The following is a 20,321-nucleotide window of genomic DNA, read 5'->3' as shown; positions in this document are numbered from 1 at the left end:
AATGTGTTCTCTCTGAACCCATTAATGATATAAAGTGATGTGTCTGAAATATTACTGTAGATTTCCGCTGTCATACTTTGAACCATCCCTGTTTGAACTTTTAATTTTATGCATGCAAAAAGCCCAATTATGTAGAAAAAAAAATCTCAGTTAATGTCAATTCTAATAGCAGCCAACACACGTATATTTGCATGTGTGTTGTTGTGCATCGCCTACGCAAACACACAGTGCTGTCTTCCCAGGAAAATGACAGCATGCCATTATGACCACTTGACAGAGCCTGTCACCACTATGCTCGTCACCCCGTACAAGTACTCTCTGCTTGCCAGCCTGACAGCATCCCACCTCCCCTACCAATATTACATCTCCATGTACTTGATAAATCCACTCTGAATTGCCTCCCATTCTATTCAAACGATGCCCTGAATCGATTGCATTCCAAATTCATATTTTCGCAGCTTAATGCAATGCAGCCAGCAGGCCCTTATCAAGCCCTCCCGTTCCTAGGGGGAGGCAGTGGACCATGGCGTATTCCAGAGACAGGGTAACGAAGGTTTAGTGAATGGGGGGATTATGTCTGCCAATCAGAGGGTTGGGATGGGAGGCCTGGGTGTCAGGGAAACAATGTCTAATCCTTCCTAAGCAGTCTCCTCGGCAGCAGAGGGTGCTGGGTGAAATCAGGATGAAGGGACAACCAGGGGAGCCAGACACAACAGGTAACACATTACTGTCAAGCTCCGCTGTCAAATTAAAACGAACAATACTGGTAACAGTTTGTACAGGGGGCTTTATAATATGATAAACAGCGGTGAGAGGTGAAAAATAGGTGTTAATATGTATGTTTTTGTGTGCTGGCTAATAATAGCTAAATGAAATGCCTTCAACAGATATTGTTCTTTTACTCGTAAGCTAAATTTAAAATTGTGAGTGAAAGCCACAGAGGGCAGAGCATGTTGCATGAGTCAGTGGCTATTTTCCTTTCGCCTGGGTTTATTTTTCTTTCGAACAAATAATCCATCATTTCAAAAAAACTGAATAATAACTACTCAACATAATGAAAAAGAGCCTTGAGCTACATAATTATTGATTTTTTTCGTTATTTTTCCAGTACAGAGGTGATTAAGCTGAGGGAATGCTGCAGCAACAGCAACTATATCAACATTTTGACCCTGTGTCTGGACAGCAGTAGAGCTGCATGGGTAGATTTTTTTTCTTTTGTGTAACATGCTTTGTGAGGAAATACACATTTACTGACTGTACAGTGCTGTCCATGGTGCTGAAGGGCTGCTGCACAGAAATATAGCCACATAATGCTCCTATGTTTCATCTGGTATTAATTTATGGTATAATTTTTGAGGTGTTTGAACATTAAGTAGGTGAGGTTTGCTTGATTGTGGCACTGATTGCAGCTTAAAAAGGCAAAAAGAGAAGGTAGAAAATGTAAGATGGCAGAGGTGTGTCAAAGCACTGAAAAAACACAGTGGATGACTCAGCACACAGAGGCATCCAATTTCACTTTTGAAGTTGGAAGTCGTTATGCAAGACTTTTTAAGTCGTGAAGGGGGGCCGAACAGTGGGGAGCAACATCATAGTTCATGGTGGTTGTATGTATGTGTGTGTGTGTGTGTGTGTGTGTGTGTGTGTGTGTGTGTGAGGTGATCGGGTCTCAAAAAAAAGGACCCCCAGCATATGTGCTTTGGAAAGCCGAGTATTCATCATCCTTCTCCACACGGTGTGAGCTCCAAAGACGGAGAGAGGGGAGATGAGAGGAGAGGAGAGCTGAGATGGGAAAATATAGGTCTGAGATCAGTGATAACAAGGCAATCTCACACATGGTTTCATGTGAGATGGCGATGGAATTTTAAAGAAGAACCCCTATAGGACATCTCCATGTCAATCATGGCATGAAAGAGAAGTAAAGGTCCCTGAGTGTTTTACCTTTCCACATTGCAATGGCTGCGTTGAAGAAACTAGGGCTAATAATAACAGCTCCTAGAAATGATTCACAGTGCCTCTTTTGTTATTGCAGGGCTAAATGCTTTTCTATTGTTAATGTTTTCAAAAGGGGCTTCACAAACAAGCCTTGACGAGTGCAACAAAACCCATCTATTACCAGCAATACAAGGCATTACTCAGATTCACTCTCATTCATTATCACCTCCCAATATAAAAGCTAGACATGCAGTGTGATGAATGCTCTCTCCATTAATGGAAACACTGCAAGGCATCTATCCATCTCTTTTATCAAGCTTGTCTCAAATGAATGAAGCAAAAGTTGTGCAAAATTAAAACAATCCATTGTGTGTTTGTGGAAGCGCTGGCAACCAAAAGCTTGTTCAACCTAAATAAAAAAAAAAAAAAAACTGACAAAATTTCTAAAACATCCAGATGACAATCAGATGGATAATGATATTTCAGTTTTGTCATCACGCAAGACAATGTCTGCCTTATTGTGCTGCAGCAGTAAGAGAGACGGAGGTGGTAAAAGATGAAAATGACAGTGGGGGGAGACACAGGACAGAATGATAAAGAGAGGAAATGACACAGTAAAGGGAGGGAAAAAGTTCGAGGAGGAAAAAAATGAAGACAACAGAGGCGAGATAAAGCAAGAGGGAGAAAACAGCTGAAAGAGTGATGAAAAAACCCAAAGATAACAGGGTTCTGAAGGGAATGAGGTGAGAGAGGGATGAAAAAGAGACACATCCAAACAGATAAACAGAGAGAAATCAAGCTGTTGGTTTTCAGCACAGGACCTAGCATATTCATAGGCACAGTGAGTTTTAAAAGCAAATACTCTAACGTATGCTCACATGAAACGTCTGCACAACATATTCCTGTAAATCTGACGAATCCCCAAAGGCCCTTACAGATGATCTCAAGTACCTGCCCCTACATCGACACCACCAACACCACCAAATGCGGTCGTATGAATTGATTTTAAAATGGATGTGTTTCAACTGTTAATTATATAAAACTGTTTACTTTGACAATATTTTGTCATACTATTTAACTATCAATGTGTAGGTCTGTCCAGTTTATTTGCATTTGCATGTTTCAGTCATTACTTTTAGCTATTTCCACCATTTACACATTACTACTAGCTAACTGTTTCAACCTTTTTTTTCTCCATTACTTCTAGCTAAATGTTTACACCGTTAATACATTAATTCTAGATGTTTTAAGCTTTTTCCCCATTACTTTAGCTATTTCTACTACTTACCTTTAGCTATCTGTTTCAACCTTTTGTTCCATTAACTATAAGCAAACTATTGCCACCTTTTATACATTACTTCTAGCTAACTGTTTTGACCTTTTTGCCATTACTTCTCGCTAACTATTTTCACCACTTATACACTTCTAGCTAACTGGTTAAAACTTTTGTCAAATAATCTTAGCTGTCTCTGCCTCTTTCCCATTATTGCAAGCTAACTTTTTTTTATAAACCTTTTTACATTACCTTTAGCTAACTATATCTACCAATTATCCATTATTGCTAGCTAACTGTTTCAAACTTGTTTACTATTACTTCTAGCTAACTATACTTCTTGCTAACCATTTCAACCTTTTCTCCCATTACTTTTAGCTAACTATACTTCTTGCTAACCATTTCAACCTTTTTTTCCCATTACTTTTAGCTATTTCCAAAGTTTAACTATCGATAAACTTTTGAAACAGTTAGCTTAAAGTAATATGTTACTTTTAGCTAACTGTTTCAACTTTTTTCCCATTACTTTTAGCTAACTACAGTTTATGTAAAAATACTGCTGGTTAACCGTTTCAAACTTTTAAAAAATTTATTTTAGCTATTTTTCTCCCATTAGTTTAAGCTAGCTTTTTCCAACCATTTTCCACATTACTTTTAGCTAATATAAATCGTTTATCCATTATTTCTAGCTAATTGTTTAAAACTTGTCAACCATTACTTGTATCTAACCCTATGAATATTTTTTCCCATCATGTTTTGCTAACTATTTTCACATTATACATTACATCATATTACACATTACTTCTACCTAATTACTTTAACCTTCTTCTCCATTACTTTTAGCTAACTCTTTCCACAATTTATTCATTACTTCTAGCTTATTATTTTAACCATTTTTTTCATTACTCAGAACAAACGTGTTTATTTCGATATATGTTTCTTGTTTAAATCAAATCCCAATTCCTTTAAAAAAAAAAAAAAAAAAAAAGCAAATTCACAATCCCAATGGTATTGGAAGAAGTAGCCTACCTCTTCGAGTTAAGTACACCTGTTTTGGAATCACAGATGTAGATCTATGATGTTGAACACAAGGCTGAACATGACGTATTCTTACAAAAAGCACTGGAGTTTCTCAAGCCACACTGAACCCACTGTGTCAGGTTAAATGCAAAGTCAATGAGACATGGTGTTGCGGTTGTTTAGTTGTAACAATCTGATGCCAAGAACCACAAAAAATCTCTGAGAGCTTGACATCAAACCACACTTCAACCAACTTCCTCCCTCACCACATGAATCATTACTCACATAATCTGTGGAGTAAAAACAAGTTCCTTACCAGTATCATGTGACCAGTTGAGATATCCATATTGGATGGCACTGGCTCTTCACACCAGGAGGAGGTGCTGCTGCGGGTAGAGGGGCTAGCTGCAGGGCCATCGCTGAACTGAGATGAGACACTGTTGAGGCGTGAATGGCGCAGGGTCTCTGGACGCTCGACACGCTCCGATGTCCGGATTGCCATACGCTGGCGACACAGCTCCTGGGAATTACAGGAGATAATGGTGAAGAAGTGATCATCAAAAATGCTTTTTTCCAGACTCCTTGCAGAGGTTTCATGTATTTATCTTCTTTTCATGCACATAACAATAGTTTTATGTAGGTTATGTGCTTATCCTTGCTGTTAGGGGCTGGGTTCTATAAATGCACATTGTAAAATCCTGTATCTCGCCTGACTTGATCTGTCCTCACTTGCCTGTAGATTAATGGCTTATCCTCGTGGATTATGGAGCTTATACTAATTATGTCAAAAATACATGGTTGAGGAACCCTACACGATTTACAGAATAAATTCAGTATGTCACACCTGGCTGCCACACAGCAACTGTCTTCATTGTTTAAGAATGGATCTTTTAGTTGTCCAAAAAAAAGTGAGTTTTAAAGTAAAATCCTGCACAAAATCACCATAATGCACCGTCAAGCTTTATGGAGCAAAAACTACTTTCTTTTAAAAAGTTAAAAAGAAGAATTTGGATCCTTTTTTACAAAGATAGGAGAATCTATCGATCAATCACATAGGAGTTTCACTGTGAATGTACATAACCACAGAGAACCAAAAGAGATAAAAATGCATTGGCACAATTGTAAAGTATAATTTTCTGTTTTGATTGATATCTCCAGGTTTCTGAGACTTGCTAAAAGGCAAGCTGCTACGGAGATTACACTTCTCCCAATGACTCAGCTTTTCTCCCATCATGCTTCACTGCAGAGACAGGGCATCAAAAATTCAAAGACTAGGCATTATTAACTCTCGTATATACAAAATGAAAAAGGAAGAAATATCCCTACTCCCAGATCTGTTCGATCTTATACATGTGTAAATGAACAAACACAGTAACAATAACAAACTTTGCCTGATTCCTTCCATAAGGTGTGCTCACTTGTTTTTTCCATGTTAAATTCATAATCTGTAAACCCCATGATGTTTGGTTTTGGGAGGCAAAGCCAGTCATCTCCACAGAATTCATTTGCATACTCAATTAATAACAGCGAGGGCAGGGCAGACCAGAGAAAATGCCTTCTGAAAGCACATGCTATCTCATGATCTATCATAGTGATATTTCCCTCTGGAACACAGGCCCCTCTAAGCCCTGGTCTTGGATCAGCTTTCCTGCCGTCAGACTTTAATGATTAGAGCCATGAAGCGGTGCCCTGGGCCTTGGCCTCAGGGCAATATCCAGGTCCACCTCATAATTCATCCTACTTTCTCAACATCTTTGCAAAGCGCCGTGCAGCACTGGAGACGAGAAATCGTCCCAGGAGCAAGCAGAGAGATGCAGTTAGCACCAGAGAGGGCCAGAGGACAGACACACGGAGCCCAGAGAGGAGCACTGGTAGTGGGATTACAGCTTTCCCTGGTCCCCCCCTTCTTTCAGACTACTAATAAGAACGAAAACAGGCCAAGAGGTAAGAACGTCTCAAGTCTATATCTCTCCCACAGCAACACTGTCTAACGCAGAGAACACACCCACATGAATGCCTGACGGAGCAGTTATCCCATCCCTAAAGGTACACTGACAAAAAACAGGTGCCACACAGAGCTGAAAATCTGCAAAGGAGCAAAACCTGTTAAAATTTTTAGAAAAATAGACAAAAATGGACATAATCTAAATTATTTTCACCCCTCTGTGGCCATGATTGTAACACTGTAACACCTCCAGCTTTGGATAGATAGAGCAGCCCTGTGAAAACCTGATTAAATATTGAAAATGTTAACGCGACATGCAGATAAATATGTTCTGAGTGCCATGCTGGGCACAGCTGAGCCCCAGTGCTGAAAATCAATACAGCCCAGGCTGTCCATGGCCCTGGAGGAACAGAGGGAATAGGTCACAGTTGCGGCCTGTTCCTCACACACATACACACAAGCACACACACACATGCACATCTCAGGCAAGGATGAGCATTGAATAACTGGATGGAGCGCATATCTATTGGAGCAATACGTCAAAAATCTGAGAAATAAAGAGCGTAAAAAGTGATTTTTGATGTACAATTATTGTGCTGCACAAAAAAGCAAATCACTGTCATCATAACAGCCACAAAACGTCATAAAAGTAGGTAGAAGAGAAAAATTCAAACGTATACACACATTAACAAACACACTCTCACAAACCAATCAGAAAATCCACCGTACTCTTATAGTGTTTGTGTTCTTCCAATGGCAGAACACAGGCTAAGTGTCCCGGCCCCTAATTGGCTCATAGCAAGGGGGCTGGTCTAACCTGATAGGTTGCGGTGGCATCAGTACTGGTGTCAGTCCCCAGGCTGGCCAGCTTCTCCTTCATGCGGAGGTGGGAGCGCTGGCGCACGCAGAAGAAGGTGGTGGACACTGCCAGTACCACCAGGATGAAGAGCATGCAGAGGACGGAGAGCAGCAGGAACTGGCCTGACTCCACCCTGGTCTCCTTCACCACGGGGATCTGGGTCAAGCTGCCCCTCTGGAGGACACACACAAACAGAGAGAGAACACAATGTCAGAGCAGTAAAGGATGCCACTCTGTCTTTTCTCTGATTGATGTAGTTGCTTTTTGATTTACAGCAACCGCCATATCAAGTCTGCAGTGCATCAATTTTCAGCTGAAGGCCTGTCTTGATTTTCTGGTGGAAAAAAATGTGGATGCAATAGCGCCGCGAGTGCTGCCTCACCTACTGCCACTTACTCTCCTGCTCGTTCCATCCACCCACCACCACTGTCTGACCGGCCCCACTCATTAGCCAGCTCTAATACTGGCCTTATAATACGCATTCAGACTCAGTCAACCCCTATTACCAGCCCCTGCCCAGTGCTGTCTCCACACTGTGCCCCACTATAGATATTTACAACCCCACTTAGTGCTGGCATGGGGTGGGCTGGCACTGTGCAGCTACAGGAGGTTGGGATACTAAAAGCTTGTGCTTAATTAGCTCCTCTGGTCCTGAGTTTGGCTGGATTAGGCCCTGGCCCAAGCCGTTCAGCTAATGGCTACCAGGACCGCAGAGACACAGGCAGCCCAGACTGGACCTTCACACATCCACCACCAGTTGAATAGAAAAGCCTTTTCAAATATTCACACCCACGCTGCATGTTAATTCAAACAGGAAGGTATAGGATTTGTCTCACTATGGCGGACGTGTTTTTTAATGTGCTGTAATATCATCTAAGAGATTTTTATCAGTGTGGGTTAAAGAATCAGGCCGATGTGTTGATAATTGGTCCACTCATGGCCATTTACTGTAATGATAAATTCCCTGTGGGCCCCACTGATGCAGAATATTTTGAGAGCATAACAGAGATAATTAGGAGCATTAATTGGGAAGGATAATTAATGATACCTAAAATGTAGCTACTGTTAAAGTCTTTGTCTTTGCTGCTTGCATAAAATACAGACACCGTGCCGAGTTAGTTTTGCATTTAAGATGCTATTTTCACAGCACATTCTACTTCACATATCCTCACTCTTCTCTACAAGTGACACAAAAACACAGGGTTTCTGTAAAACCCAGCTCTCTACAGTTTTTGAATAATAATTTTCTGAGCTGCGTGCATGTCAATAGCTTTACATCTGCAAAAGGGCAATATCAATAACAGTGCACAAATACATCAGCAGGCTCCTAATTGTCGGCATGCAATATTGAAAGATTGATGGGTGGAGAGAATCAAATCTACAACATGAGAAAAAAAAATGGCAGAGCTCTGACATTTAGCCTGAGGGGTCTAATGGGTCTGCTGAAGGATGGCTACATCTTGTTATACCATTCTCAAAACAAGACACTTCACCTCACACCAGTCACAATATGGTTTGACCTTGTGGCTCGTAATTGCCAATGTTTTAGCGGTTGTGCGGACGCCAAGGTCTTTTCGATTACCGTGTTGGGCCTGACGACGAGTTGCTGTTGATTGCGATTGCTGTGGTTCGAGCATGTAGTTTCAATCAGGCATTAAGAGGTTAGACAGCAACTGAGAGGTTTGGAGAGGCTCATGTGCGGATACAGAGGGGATACTGTGTTGTTCAGTGATTAAATGAACATATAGGCAATTTTCATTTGCTGGAGTACTTGTTGAGGATGCATAGCTCTCAGCCTGTATCCTCTCTCACATAATCACACAATAAAAAAAAAACATACAGAATATACAGCACACTAAAAACCCTCACTCAGATTTGATATTCAACATATTTTGTGCTGTAGACACACGTCACATCGGTGCAGTGGTTCAAGACTGCTGCCTCTGAAACCAAAGTGCCCCCTACAGACCTGTTTAAACCTGCCTGACAACTCCAAGCTTTTTCCTTTAACTAAAATATTTTCTTTATTCCGTGTTATCGACTTAATCAGAGATGTGGCCCTCTACAATCAGTGGCTACTCGTACTATTCAGGTAAACACTTTGAAATGAATAAAAAAGCCTTTCCAATGTGGGAGCGAACAGGCTTGAAACGCACTAAAGAGTGTTTGAAGGTGATAATCGTGTTAGAAAGAAACCAGAGGAGATACAGAAAGAGAGAGAAAGAGGAGGAGGAGGGAAAGGGAGGAGATGTGAGACTAAGAATTACCTTCATGGACCTTTAGACTTCTGTCCCTTTGCTTTTAATTTTTTCAATTGTTTCATCTTTTTATGTAATAATTGTATTTCACTATAATTGGAGTATGTCTTAAAAAGAGATTTGTCCAACTAGAATACTGAAAATATTCAAAAACACGTAACTGAAGCATGGTTAAATACCAACATTTAAAAATTATATTTTCAATAAATCAAATAAATTATTACCATGATCAAAACCTGCAAAAAATATTTCAAGTTTAATGTTAGAGCAGAATTTTGCATTCACATTTAAAATCGACACAAGACCACAGAATAAAGAATCTGTTTTTTTTTCCCTCCATGAATTCTTTTTCTGATCAAATTTACATTTTAAACCTCAATTTCATTTTTATTGATTCCTTTGAAATCCACCACTGCTAATCGTGTTGTTCGTGTGTAGGATCCAAACTCAGTGAAGTTATAACTCTCTGCCTGCAACAGACTTTCCTCCTCTGTTTCCCTCGTCTATTCACATTGCCCCTGTGTGGTGAATTAGCCAATCTGAGGGGAGACAAGGGGCAGATGGATTTCGGTGCTCTGGATTATTCAAATGATAGAGGAAAGGTCAGGCAGAGAGGTGTTGTTGGGGCGGCTGGCTGTCCATTCAGTCACATCACAATACCTTGAAGAAGTACAAGACGAAAATCCTCCCAAACACACAACTACCAAACCTCAACCCTACACTAAGACTTTTTTTTTCAAAGTTACAGCCACAACTGAGAATTTACCAGGTTTGAAATCAGCTATATTGTAAGTAGTTTCTATGCCATAAAATGTGACTGATAGCACTGTGATTACCACAAAAGATCACACATGAAATCCAAAATTTAGCAACATTTTACTAGTGTGCTATTTTTCATGGATTCAGGAAAACACTGGCAACAGAAAGTACTCTGAAAAAAAAAAATGTTGGAATTTTGTAAATGCACTACCAGTGGAAATTGTTAGGTCTATTTTTCAGATGGATCTGTAACCTCTAAAAACCTTTTGGAATATAAAGTAAATTAAGAATTAAAAAATAAAACAATTTGGTACTGCAAACTACTATAGATTACTATAAAAACTGCAAAATAATAACTAGATTTTAATGCTATTGTGGATATTAGGATATACATCTAGACTAGAATAATATGATATAAATTTGATGAAGATAATTGCGCTTTTTTTTTTTTGGACTAAACACGGTTAAAACAGAATAATCTGTGCACACACAGAGCGGATTCAGCAGCTCTCAGGTCTGAGGGTTTATGAGTTGGAGCTGGTGCCGGGCAGCGCCATGCAGGATGAACCTGCACTAAAACTTTGTCCCCTGGAGCCAGATGTGCTCACAGCAAACCACGGGGGTTAAGCTCCACTTTTATTAGGGTTTTTTTCGATGAGTTTACGTTCAGATTAACTCTATTTGCATGCGTATTTCCCCGATGCTCGATCATATTTTTTCCATGAAGCTTTTGGAGATGCGATCTCCAGCATGACTATCGCAGCAGGGAGGATGAAACAAAATGAAACCATGAAAGCAGAGCTCCTAAAATATTCTGCAGCACACTAAAAATCATTTTCGGTCACGTCGGAGACCAGCTTTCAGCGTGATGGTACGATTAATGACAAGTTTTCAAAGCCGGTCCTTAAAGGCGCCTTTTACGCGTTTGACGCATTAAAACTTGCACACCGAACACGACCAAAAAAAAAAAAAAAGACAGACACACGTTTCAAGCCAGGAGATAATTACCCAAATCCATGTCGCGGGGCAGATCGCACACTTCGCAGCAAACGGAGGATGCTGTGTCCTGTATTCCAGAGAGCATGGTTAACCACTGACGCCCGCCGCAGCTCCAAGAAGCGTTTGTGCGTCCCGGCCGCCCACTCAGTCCGCTTCTCCAAAAAGTTCCCCTGCCAGGGTCCCATGCGTCCCCCAGCGCCAACAAAAGACCGCGGCTTCAACACGAAGATGAAGAAAAAGGAAAAAAAAAGGGAGAGTCGGAGAGAATAAGAAAAGGGAGAAGAATGTGGGATATGCCCGCCTGATTTTCCGAGCCTCGGAAGAATGTGCAGAAGCCCCACTAGTGAGTCCTTTCAGCGCCTCTGTGCCAATGAAAAGAGATGGGGAGGTGGTGGGGTTGGGTTTTTTGCGATCATTTAGTTAAGGCTGAGCCCCTCCTTATATTCAGCAGCTCAGGAGTCCCCGTCCATTGCACATGTCATATCCACTGGTTGCTATAGCGATGCCTCCACATGTTGTCGACAGTGAATGTTCAAGGAGCGATGCCTGGCTAATAGGCTTGCGGGCCGAGGGGCGATATGAATGGACATAGGGCTAGACACTCATTTGTTGAGCTACTAGGGGTCTCTGTGTTTGGTGTGTGAATTGCTGTTTTCTCAGGCTCTCCTTTTCCTCTGCTCCCTCTCCCAGGGATTCAGTTATGTGAGCAGAATAAGGGAGATGGGGCAGTCTATTCTTCAAAGTAGGCTTTTGCATTCAAAGCTGAAGTGAGCACTATAATAAGAGGCTACCACACAGTACAGTAGTTGTAAACTATATGAATGCTGCATGGGACATTGGGTGCCGTCTGAAAAATGCTCAGTCTAAAGTAAACTGTGTATAATTGGCTAAGTCCTTTCTCTGCCTCCCTATAAGATCTGCCGGAATAAAGAAAAAAAAGGAGAGGAAAATTGCAAGTTTAACAAGTTTTAAAGATAAAACTCACCAAAACGCTATCCTAATTAGCAATCAGTCTGAAAAAAAAAATGATCCAATGGAGAGCAACAGCTGCACTTAGCAGGGAGAGAGAGAGAAAGGGGGATTATGGAGAGCACAGGGAGAGAAAAGGAGAAAGAAAAAGAAAAGGGGCGGTGAAGAGAGGAGAACGGGGGTCCTGTCAAATGCAGATGACGAGTCTTGGGGAGGGGGGCTGTGTGACGGGGGGCTCTCCAGTTTATTTTTTCCATTCAGAGAGCACCCCCTCCTCTTCTCTATTGTCCCTCTGTGTGACAGCTGGAGTTGGCAATGTGAAGGGGAGAACAAAAACGAGCTCGCTGTCCAGCCTGGGTCCGTGGCCGCATCGGACGCCACCCCACCTTCAAAAAGCAGAGCCAACCAGGCGGCCCGCGGGGACTAAATCTGAAGCAGAACATGCTCAAACTGACTCAACAATTTTTTTTAAAGCATCCGCCAAAACTCTTAAATGCGAGACCTTGTGTATGATAACGCTGCAAAATTGAAATTATCAGTGCTTTTTGTTATTTCATGCAGTTTTTGTTCCCTGAAAAAAGACTAAACCAGAAAAATGTGCTCCTTCCTTCTATGCCATGGAGTGACACTTTTCACGTCATGCTTTCTGCACACTCGCATCCTCATTTATCAGGAATTATTCAGAATCCACATTCAGTTTTTTTTGCCTGCCAGGGCACAAAAATGGTGCGACCACCCGTCGTCTGCAGAGGCAAATTTTTATCTTGCAGCACTCAGTTTGAATACAGGAACCGGCTGCAGTGCTCGCTGTTGCACGAATGCAAGAAGGATACGAGAGCAACGCATGGTGGGAGACTTTTATCACGACTGCCAGTGAGTGGTTTTATTGCTGGAAATAAATAAATAGTGGCCCCGGAAGTTAATCCCCAGAATATCAGTCCTTACATTAAGTCAACCATACGATCATATCTGTCCTGTTCTCTGGTGAACTGGAAGAGAGCCCTGTTCACTCTTTCTCATATGAGATACCCCGGTCACCCGCCTGTCAGCCCTATCTAAATCCAACTCATCCAAACAAGGGTATTCCCCAGACACCGCAGTGGATGGAAAAAAAGAGGAAGAGAAAAAGAAAATGTCTACCAAGAACCAGACACCTTCTTCACCTGCTCTTTGAAGGAAAGCCCGACTTTGGCACCTGTTGTTTTCCTTCACTTGAACTCTGCGTAAATGGGCACGTTTTCACACATTTCAGCCACTACTGCGCACTACACAGCACGATTTCACAAGCCGTGTCACATCCACCAGCGAGGCCAGTGCTAATGGTTATCACACCAGGGAGGTTTGACGTGCATCGATTCATCCTACATGCAGTCAAATTCTGGAGCGCACTCGAGTCACTCTTATGGTCACTGGTGATATGTCGTAGATGCTGTCACGCCTATGTGCTCCTGCAGTAAGTACTTCCTCGGGGTAACACATGTTCCAACAGTCGGCGTGAGTCCTGCCAGGCTTATCTGTCCTCCTCTCCTGCGCTGCTCCGGTGTTTGCCTCCATGACACATTTCACATTTCTAATAAAAAAGATGGAGAAGCGAGCGAGCGTGTTTAAACAACGGGAGAAAGAGGTATGCGGCACTTCACCGTGTCGCTGAGAGAGGGGGGATGAGGAATGTTAAACAAATGTCATGATCAAGTGCACTACCTGAGATGGCAGAGCAGAGACATCAACTGCTGCTTGTGCATGTGAGCTGAGAAAATGGATAAGGAGACAATAACTAAATATTTGTTCGCACCCAGGCTGCACAACATATTAACATGCCTGTGTCTGTGCGTGCAATCTGAATGTACATGCATGGGTGTCTCTCTCTTGCTAAATACACATCCAAAATGCACACACACACACATACATGCATCTGAGTGCCTGCAAGGAGACGTTAGCCTGGACGCAGAAAAGTCAGATTGTAATATATTTGAGCAAACAGAAGCAGCCCAGTAGCACACTGAGCCGGTGGACCACATACCAATCACACTATAATGACATCAGTGAGGGGCTAATGCCGTTTACACTGCTGATGTACAAGAAACCAACAGCTGCAGTGTGTACCTGCAGACTTAACTAACGTGTGATACCGTCACACCAAAAATAGTTGGGATTTCTGCTTGGCTCTTTGAAATGGGGTGCAATAAATTATTCATAATAATATCTGAGCAAGACTGTTGCTGCAGCTCCATTTGGGAAGGTGTTGGAGGATTAGCTCTGAACTGTAATGCAGAGAGAAATGTATGCAAAACAAAACACATTTGGGTGTTCTGGGTTTTTTATCAGATCCACCAGTTGTTATTGTTATTGCTGAAGTGATATTAGGAGACGTTTGTGAGAGGGGAAAGATTTAGCATCATCTGGGTTTTATACTCTGGTTTTTAAACGTTCTATTTCCATGCTTATCTTAAACATTTATAATGAAACAAAGCTCTCATATCAGCAGAAGTTTGGCTTGAGAGAGTATTTATTTGGATTCACAGGATAGCGATGTGATTTGGGTAGATTTTTTAGTTGGAACACTGCATTTTGCAGTCATAAAATAGCACTTATACTGAGAGAATATGAAAAGGTGACACCTTGCTCTCCCATCTAAACCCCCCTTTACACATCACTTAAGGTGCAGATACTTAACAGTGAGGTGAATGTCTTAAATGCATTGTGTCTCTGCGAGTGTGTGTGAGAGAGAAACACCATGTTTCCTAATGGATGATGTTCAAAGACACAAAAAGGTCCCATTTCTGGGTTTTACTTGAAACATTTGAATTGCTGTGTCTCATGCTCATCACTTGCTCAGAGAGGAACCATTCAAAGCCTGTGTGTGTGTCAGCCATGTCATTCTGGTATTTTCCCCAGATGGGCTTGTTCAAATAGACCTCTTTCTTATGTGAATCCCAGCCCAGGCATTGCCCATGCCAAGTAGTTCAAAGCAGTAAACATCAAGGTAAATGCTATGCCTGTCATCTTGACTATATTTAAAGCGGAAAGGCAAACCCACACACATGCACAACAATGTGCACTTCAAAAAGACAGTGTTGTGGCGTCATAGCCTGGAGTCGAAAATCACATCACATCTGTAAAATGATAGAAAATGTTGTTGTAATCTACGAGGATGACAACAAAGTGATGCATATTTAGTGCTCGTTTTGATCACTTAATATGCAGTTTTAATGATGTTTATGATATATAGGTTAAGCAATGAACTGGCAGCATTTTATGGACAAATCTGTATCTGATGGTGTTAAGAGGTCAGCCAAAGCCGCTTTCTGTTTAATATACCATTAGCTAAGTCCCTGTTGCTACCCTGGGCTCCTAGGAAGCAAACCTGCATTTCCTAGGATTGCGAAGGCATGACCCACCCTACTCTGCCTCTGACTGGCTAGTACTAGTTGCCTTCATTGGTTGGATTGGTTAGGGTTAAGGTAAGAATGTAAGGGCAAGCCAATCAGAAGCAGAGTAAGGCAGAGTGGGGAGGGTCATGCCTTCGCTATCCCAAGGAGGTTAGAAAGAGGAGGAGTCACAGCGCCATTTCACATCATATAAATGGGGTACAACACATGCACAGTAAAATCTGGTCTGCACTTGCCGAAAGGCTCAATAGTTAGTGTATTATCATCAAACATGGAGGGTGACTTATAAGTTTCTTTGAGGCTTCTGCAATCTGTCCTTGGGTCAGAATAGTTTCGTACGAAAAATAAAGATATAGGTGAGAACTGAAATTCTGTGAGTGTACCCAAAAGTTCTGTCAGACCGAGTGGACCCAAAGAGCATCTGAGCGGACACCGTCCCTTCATTTCTACTGCCGTCTACTGTAATCCTTCAACATCCCAGCTCTAGTTACACTCCTCATGTGTCATACCCCATAGCCCCATAGGTCAAAGAGCATGTCCCAGCCTTCTTTGAATAGCCTTGTACTATCCTAGGAAACACAAATGACCCCCGAAAGTGCCAGTGGCCAAACAGTGTAACTACAACTTCTGTGTCACTCACATTATGTCATTGGGCCCCAAAAAGACTTTTTCCCATAGACTTGCATTGGGAAGAGACATCTGTAAATCAGTGGATACATTTTTCTTAGCATCACAGCCCCCACGAAATGACTTGTTTCACTATAAGGATTTGATCCATTCTCTCTAATAACATTTGTGAAGTCTAGAAGAGTCACACGATTAAATCATTTCATCCTCACTCAAGTTAGTGCAGGGCTAAACTGAAAGAAGCCCGCTCGGTCGGTGAAATCTAGAGTGCAGTTGCTCTATGGGCCAAATAATGCAGAAGATAGGAATAATTTTATACCCCAGAAGTCAAACTTTTTTGGCTTCATGTGCCATTGAGCAACTTTCATAGGAATAAACGGAGCCCCACCTCCAACGCTGTATCGAGTAGTCTTTAAATATTTATGCCCACACCTGTCACACTTTTCATTTTTGAACAGGACAAATGCAGTTTACTACTTAAAATTCAGAAAACAATGCATCCTTGATTTCAGACAGAGGTAGATTTAGCAGTTATTAGTACAACTGATGCTAGCAGAGTTTTTCAACTGTTAGAAGTGGGGGAAAAATTGATACAGCATAGTATTGCAATATTTTGCTTGGTAATATTGTATCACTATATGGACGCCAAGTTTAGATATTTTGTGTATTATCTAAATTATTAATATTGTAAATACAAATGAAACTTTTGGTAGCCTACTAGAATAAAATAATTGCTTTTTTAGTCCACTAGATACATTTTGCTGCACTAAAAATGATTGAAGTGAGATGAACAGACTTTATCTTATTAGATAAAACAGATGCAGATACAAAGTTTTCTTTAGGGGACATAATTTGCAGTTGAAAAAAAAGGCAATAAATTGCAGTATATTGCAATTTTTTGTATTACAATACTCAGCATATTCCAAAACACCTAAAATTGCAATATTTCTGTAATGTGACTTAAGTCACGTAATAATGTAATATTTAGGGGCCAGCTGTAGCTAGCTGGCTAATTAGGCTAACATTAGCTCTGTTGCCTTTGTCTTACAACTTTGCTTTTGTGTTTTTTTGTTCTGGAAAAGCCAAAAAAGACACCAGACTCCACAATCATTAAATGCAGAGTATTGCTCTTACTACACCCTGATGTGAATCACTTCAACATGTTTAGAAATCAAAAGCATAGTCTGCTGTGAATAGTTGCAGTTGCTAAGCTATGGCAGATGGTGATCAGTCTCAGCAAATAATCGCTTAAATAAAACTCGTATGCAATGGCCTCATTAGGCACTCTTGCCTATAACACACAGAGAAGCTAATTTGAGTGATTATTTAAAATGAAGAGTAGCTATAAATATAAGCTGTGATCTTTACTTTCAATACCGGATTAGTTATTTCCAGACAAGACCAAGCCTTCAACTATGTTTGTGAAAGTGGAGTTGATTTACTTCAACTTTTTCTTCTTAATTTGTTCAAGGTGCAGCTTTAATTCCCAACTGGTATTAGCTGACAGTAATGATCCTTTCTACCTGCAGCTGGGTTGACAATAGCAATATGTCTGACAATGATAATGTTCATGTTTGCTAAAGTGCCAGCCAAAATTAATTAAACTAAGTTAGCAAATGGTGCTCACACCGAAAAACTGAAGTAAAATCAACTCAGTACTGGTGACGATGTTTGCACTGTGGTCAGAGACGAAGCAAATTACGCTCAGGTTTGCATTAATCACAAAGACAAGAATTATTTTTTCAAGATGTAATTAGTTTTTGATGAGGGATATTACGATACTGTAGGTGAAAAGTCATTAGATGCCAAATAAAATGGTCAGGTCCAGGATGTGATCCTGGTTTGCTAAAACAAAACCCAATCACGACAGGTAATTGAAGGTAATACTTCATCCTATTGTGTGAAAAGATAAAAGAAAAACCGCCACTAAAAATCTCATCCAACACATCCACAGTCAAAAACAGCGAGGAAAACACCAAGGTTTTAATTGTTTTGTTTGAATAGAAACCACACTACTTTTAGACTATTATGTTCTCGGCTGGCTTTTTTTTTTATCTTGAGGAGAGATAAAACTGCAATTAATTTTGAACGGGGGGAAAACAGTGAGACAATACATCAAGTCACACATGAGTGGTGGCAGGCAGGGATATGTGGGCTGCCGCGGAATAACAGAGGTAGTCAAAGGTAGCATTCATAATTGAAACCCCAGTCACAAGAGACTTAGTGGGCTGGGAGACTCTGATACTGAGACTGACAGTAAAGGGACAAAGAGAAGTGTTCAGAGGAGAGTGCAGAGTGACTTCATGGGTGCAATAGGATGGGTCCTCTCCACACCTGGGTCCACATAACATCTAAAAGCCTCTGAAATACTGTATGTCTCTGTGGCTGCTTGAATATAGCACAGTGGTGCTGAATTTGATTGTCCAAAGAGTTAAAATTCCACCAACAATCTCAGAAAAATATAGAAGCGCTGCTGTTGGGGATTGAACTAAGGTCGTGTTGGATGAGTGCTTTTTCCAGTGCACCCTCCAGGCAGCTGAATCAGTGTGCTACCTTAACTGATTGTAGTAGAAGATCAGCTTGATAATGGTTCAATTCAAGAGCCGTGAGGTGTCAAGAACAAAAATGACAAGTGGATGAGATAATTCGGCATTTTTTCTCATGTAGTGTGTCAATAGTGGATGAGAACCAAACACAGCCTTGAAGGAAAGACTGACTTCAAGTTTCTGTGCCTTCTATTGCCCAGTTTTTCACATATTCAACACGCTTCCTGATGCTTTGGACGCCAAAGCAAAAATGCAAGATATGTGTAGTCTGACGTGTGTGGGCTAAGTCATGGAAGGAATTTAAGGAACCATGATCACCTAATTTAGTTCAGGTTAAACTGTAAGTAAAAATCAGTACAGTAAACTATCAGGCACTTCGATTGCATTGCAGCTGGATTCTAACAATATCATGAAATCTCATAAAAATTCACCTATCAGGCTTCAAGTAATATGTTTGTATCCGCACCACCAGTGATTCGGACCTATCAGTGTCCGTAGCTCCTATCAGTGAGGAGCTACTGACAATCATGGGTGTGATTTAGGTATGTGTAGTCTTGAGTAGCTGGACATATCTCCACAGTCTGCAAGCACACATCATCATTCTGTTATAGTAGGAAAATGCTCTGGCTATTTGTATTTCTTTAAACCAATCACAGTCATCTTAGGTGGTACTACACCCAGGATGCAGGGACAGTGCCTTTGAAAAATAGCGTCAGGGGGAAGTTAATTTGGTGGAACATTTGCACATGGAGAGGTGAGCACTGGCATTAAAATGGCTAATTCTCCACAAAGGCAAACACCACTGTAACGGACAAATGTCAAACATTATTTGATAATTGGTGTCCTAGAGGTGAAGCCTGACTATACCGTAGTTCTGGAGGAGCTCACTGGCCCCGTTAAAACTACAAGTGATTTGCTAGCTGTATGTGACTCTTGCGAGACTCTTGCGACTCCTGTGATACCACAGAGGCTAGCATTATGTGGACTGATTCAGTACATAGGTAAGCTCAATCTCCCTGGCGCATGCTGCTGCCAGAGTTAAAAGAAGTGGCAAATCAACTTTGACTGGCCATGTCAGAAAACAAATCAACATCAACAACTTCTCAGAGGTGCATTCACAAGTTGTTTTATTCGTTGTAGAGCATTCAAATATTCTTTAAAACTTGCCATTGTTATCGCGTAAGTTGTTAGCTCAGAGGTTGTTGTTGCCGTTTCTCATAGTGAAATTGTAACACACAAAGAGCTGACGGGAGTTAGAATGACGGCCTACATAACCAATCAATGGCAAGCTAATAGCCACAGTCTATATCCGGTGAGTCAGACTAAGGTGTGTGTGTGACAAGTCACGGAGAGGTGACTGGTAGCTCCTAAAGAGGTTAGCATAGATGCTGCAACAGCATCAGTTACATCAGAACCAGAGCAGAGAAAGGCACTGAAGGCTTTTCTCAATGGAAAAGATGTTTCGCTCTTCTCCCAACTGGCCTGAGATAGACAGTGATAGACAGATGGTTCATCCAATCACCTGCCAAGTATTTTTCGAAAGTGCCTGCCCTTTCCCAAACAGTTTCCAATGACGGCTTCTCAGATGGTTCTGTGTAACAAACCATCTGGCATGTCAGGTTAGTCAAGACCTACTAGGTACCCTCATACTAAATGAAAGGGTATTCATCTGTGGCCCTTTATATTGTGTCTGCTAAGGTGAAAAATATACTTATCAGTTTATAACTGTGCAAAGGACTTCACAC

At 41.3% G+C, this 20,321-nt stretch overlaps 1 protein-coding gene across 1 annotated transcript in view; it reads right to left on the bottom strand.

The window, feature by feature from the left end:
* The window catches only part of ptprn2 (protein tyrosine phosphatase receptor type N2), a 176,059-nt gene that overhangs the window by 28,024 nt on the left and 127,714 nt on the right, over positions 1–20,321 (bottom strand). Inside the window, exons 12-13 of the mRNA XM_033638751.2 lie at positions 6,988–7,203; positions 4,542–4,745 (exon numbers count right to left, since the gene is read on the bottom strand). Of these exons, the coding sequence (XP_033494642.2) occupies positions 4,542–4,745; positions 6,988–7,203 (420 nt within the window). The remainder of the gene's footprint in view (positions 1–4,541; positions 4,746–6,987; positions 7,204–20,321) is intronic.

This window comes from Epinephelus lanceolatus, chromosome 20 (assembly GCF_041903045.1).
Source record: "Epinephelus lanceolatus isolate andai-2023 chromosome 20, ASM4190304v1, whole genome shotgun sequence".
NCBI lineage: Eukaryota > Metazoa > Chordata > Actinopteri > Perciformes > Serranidae > Epinephelus > Epinephelus lanceolatus.
This window is presented reverse-complemented; position numbering and strand designations above follow the sequence as displayed.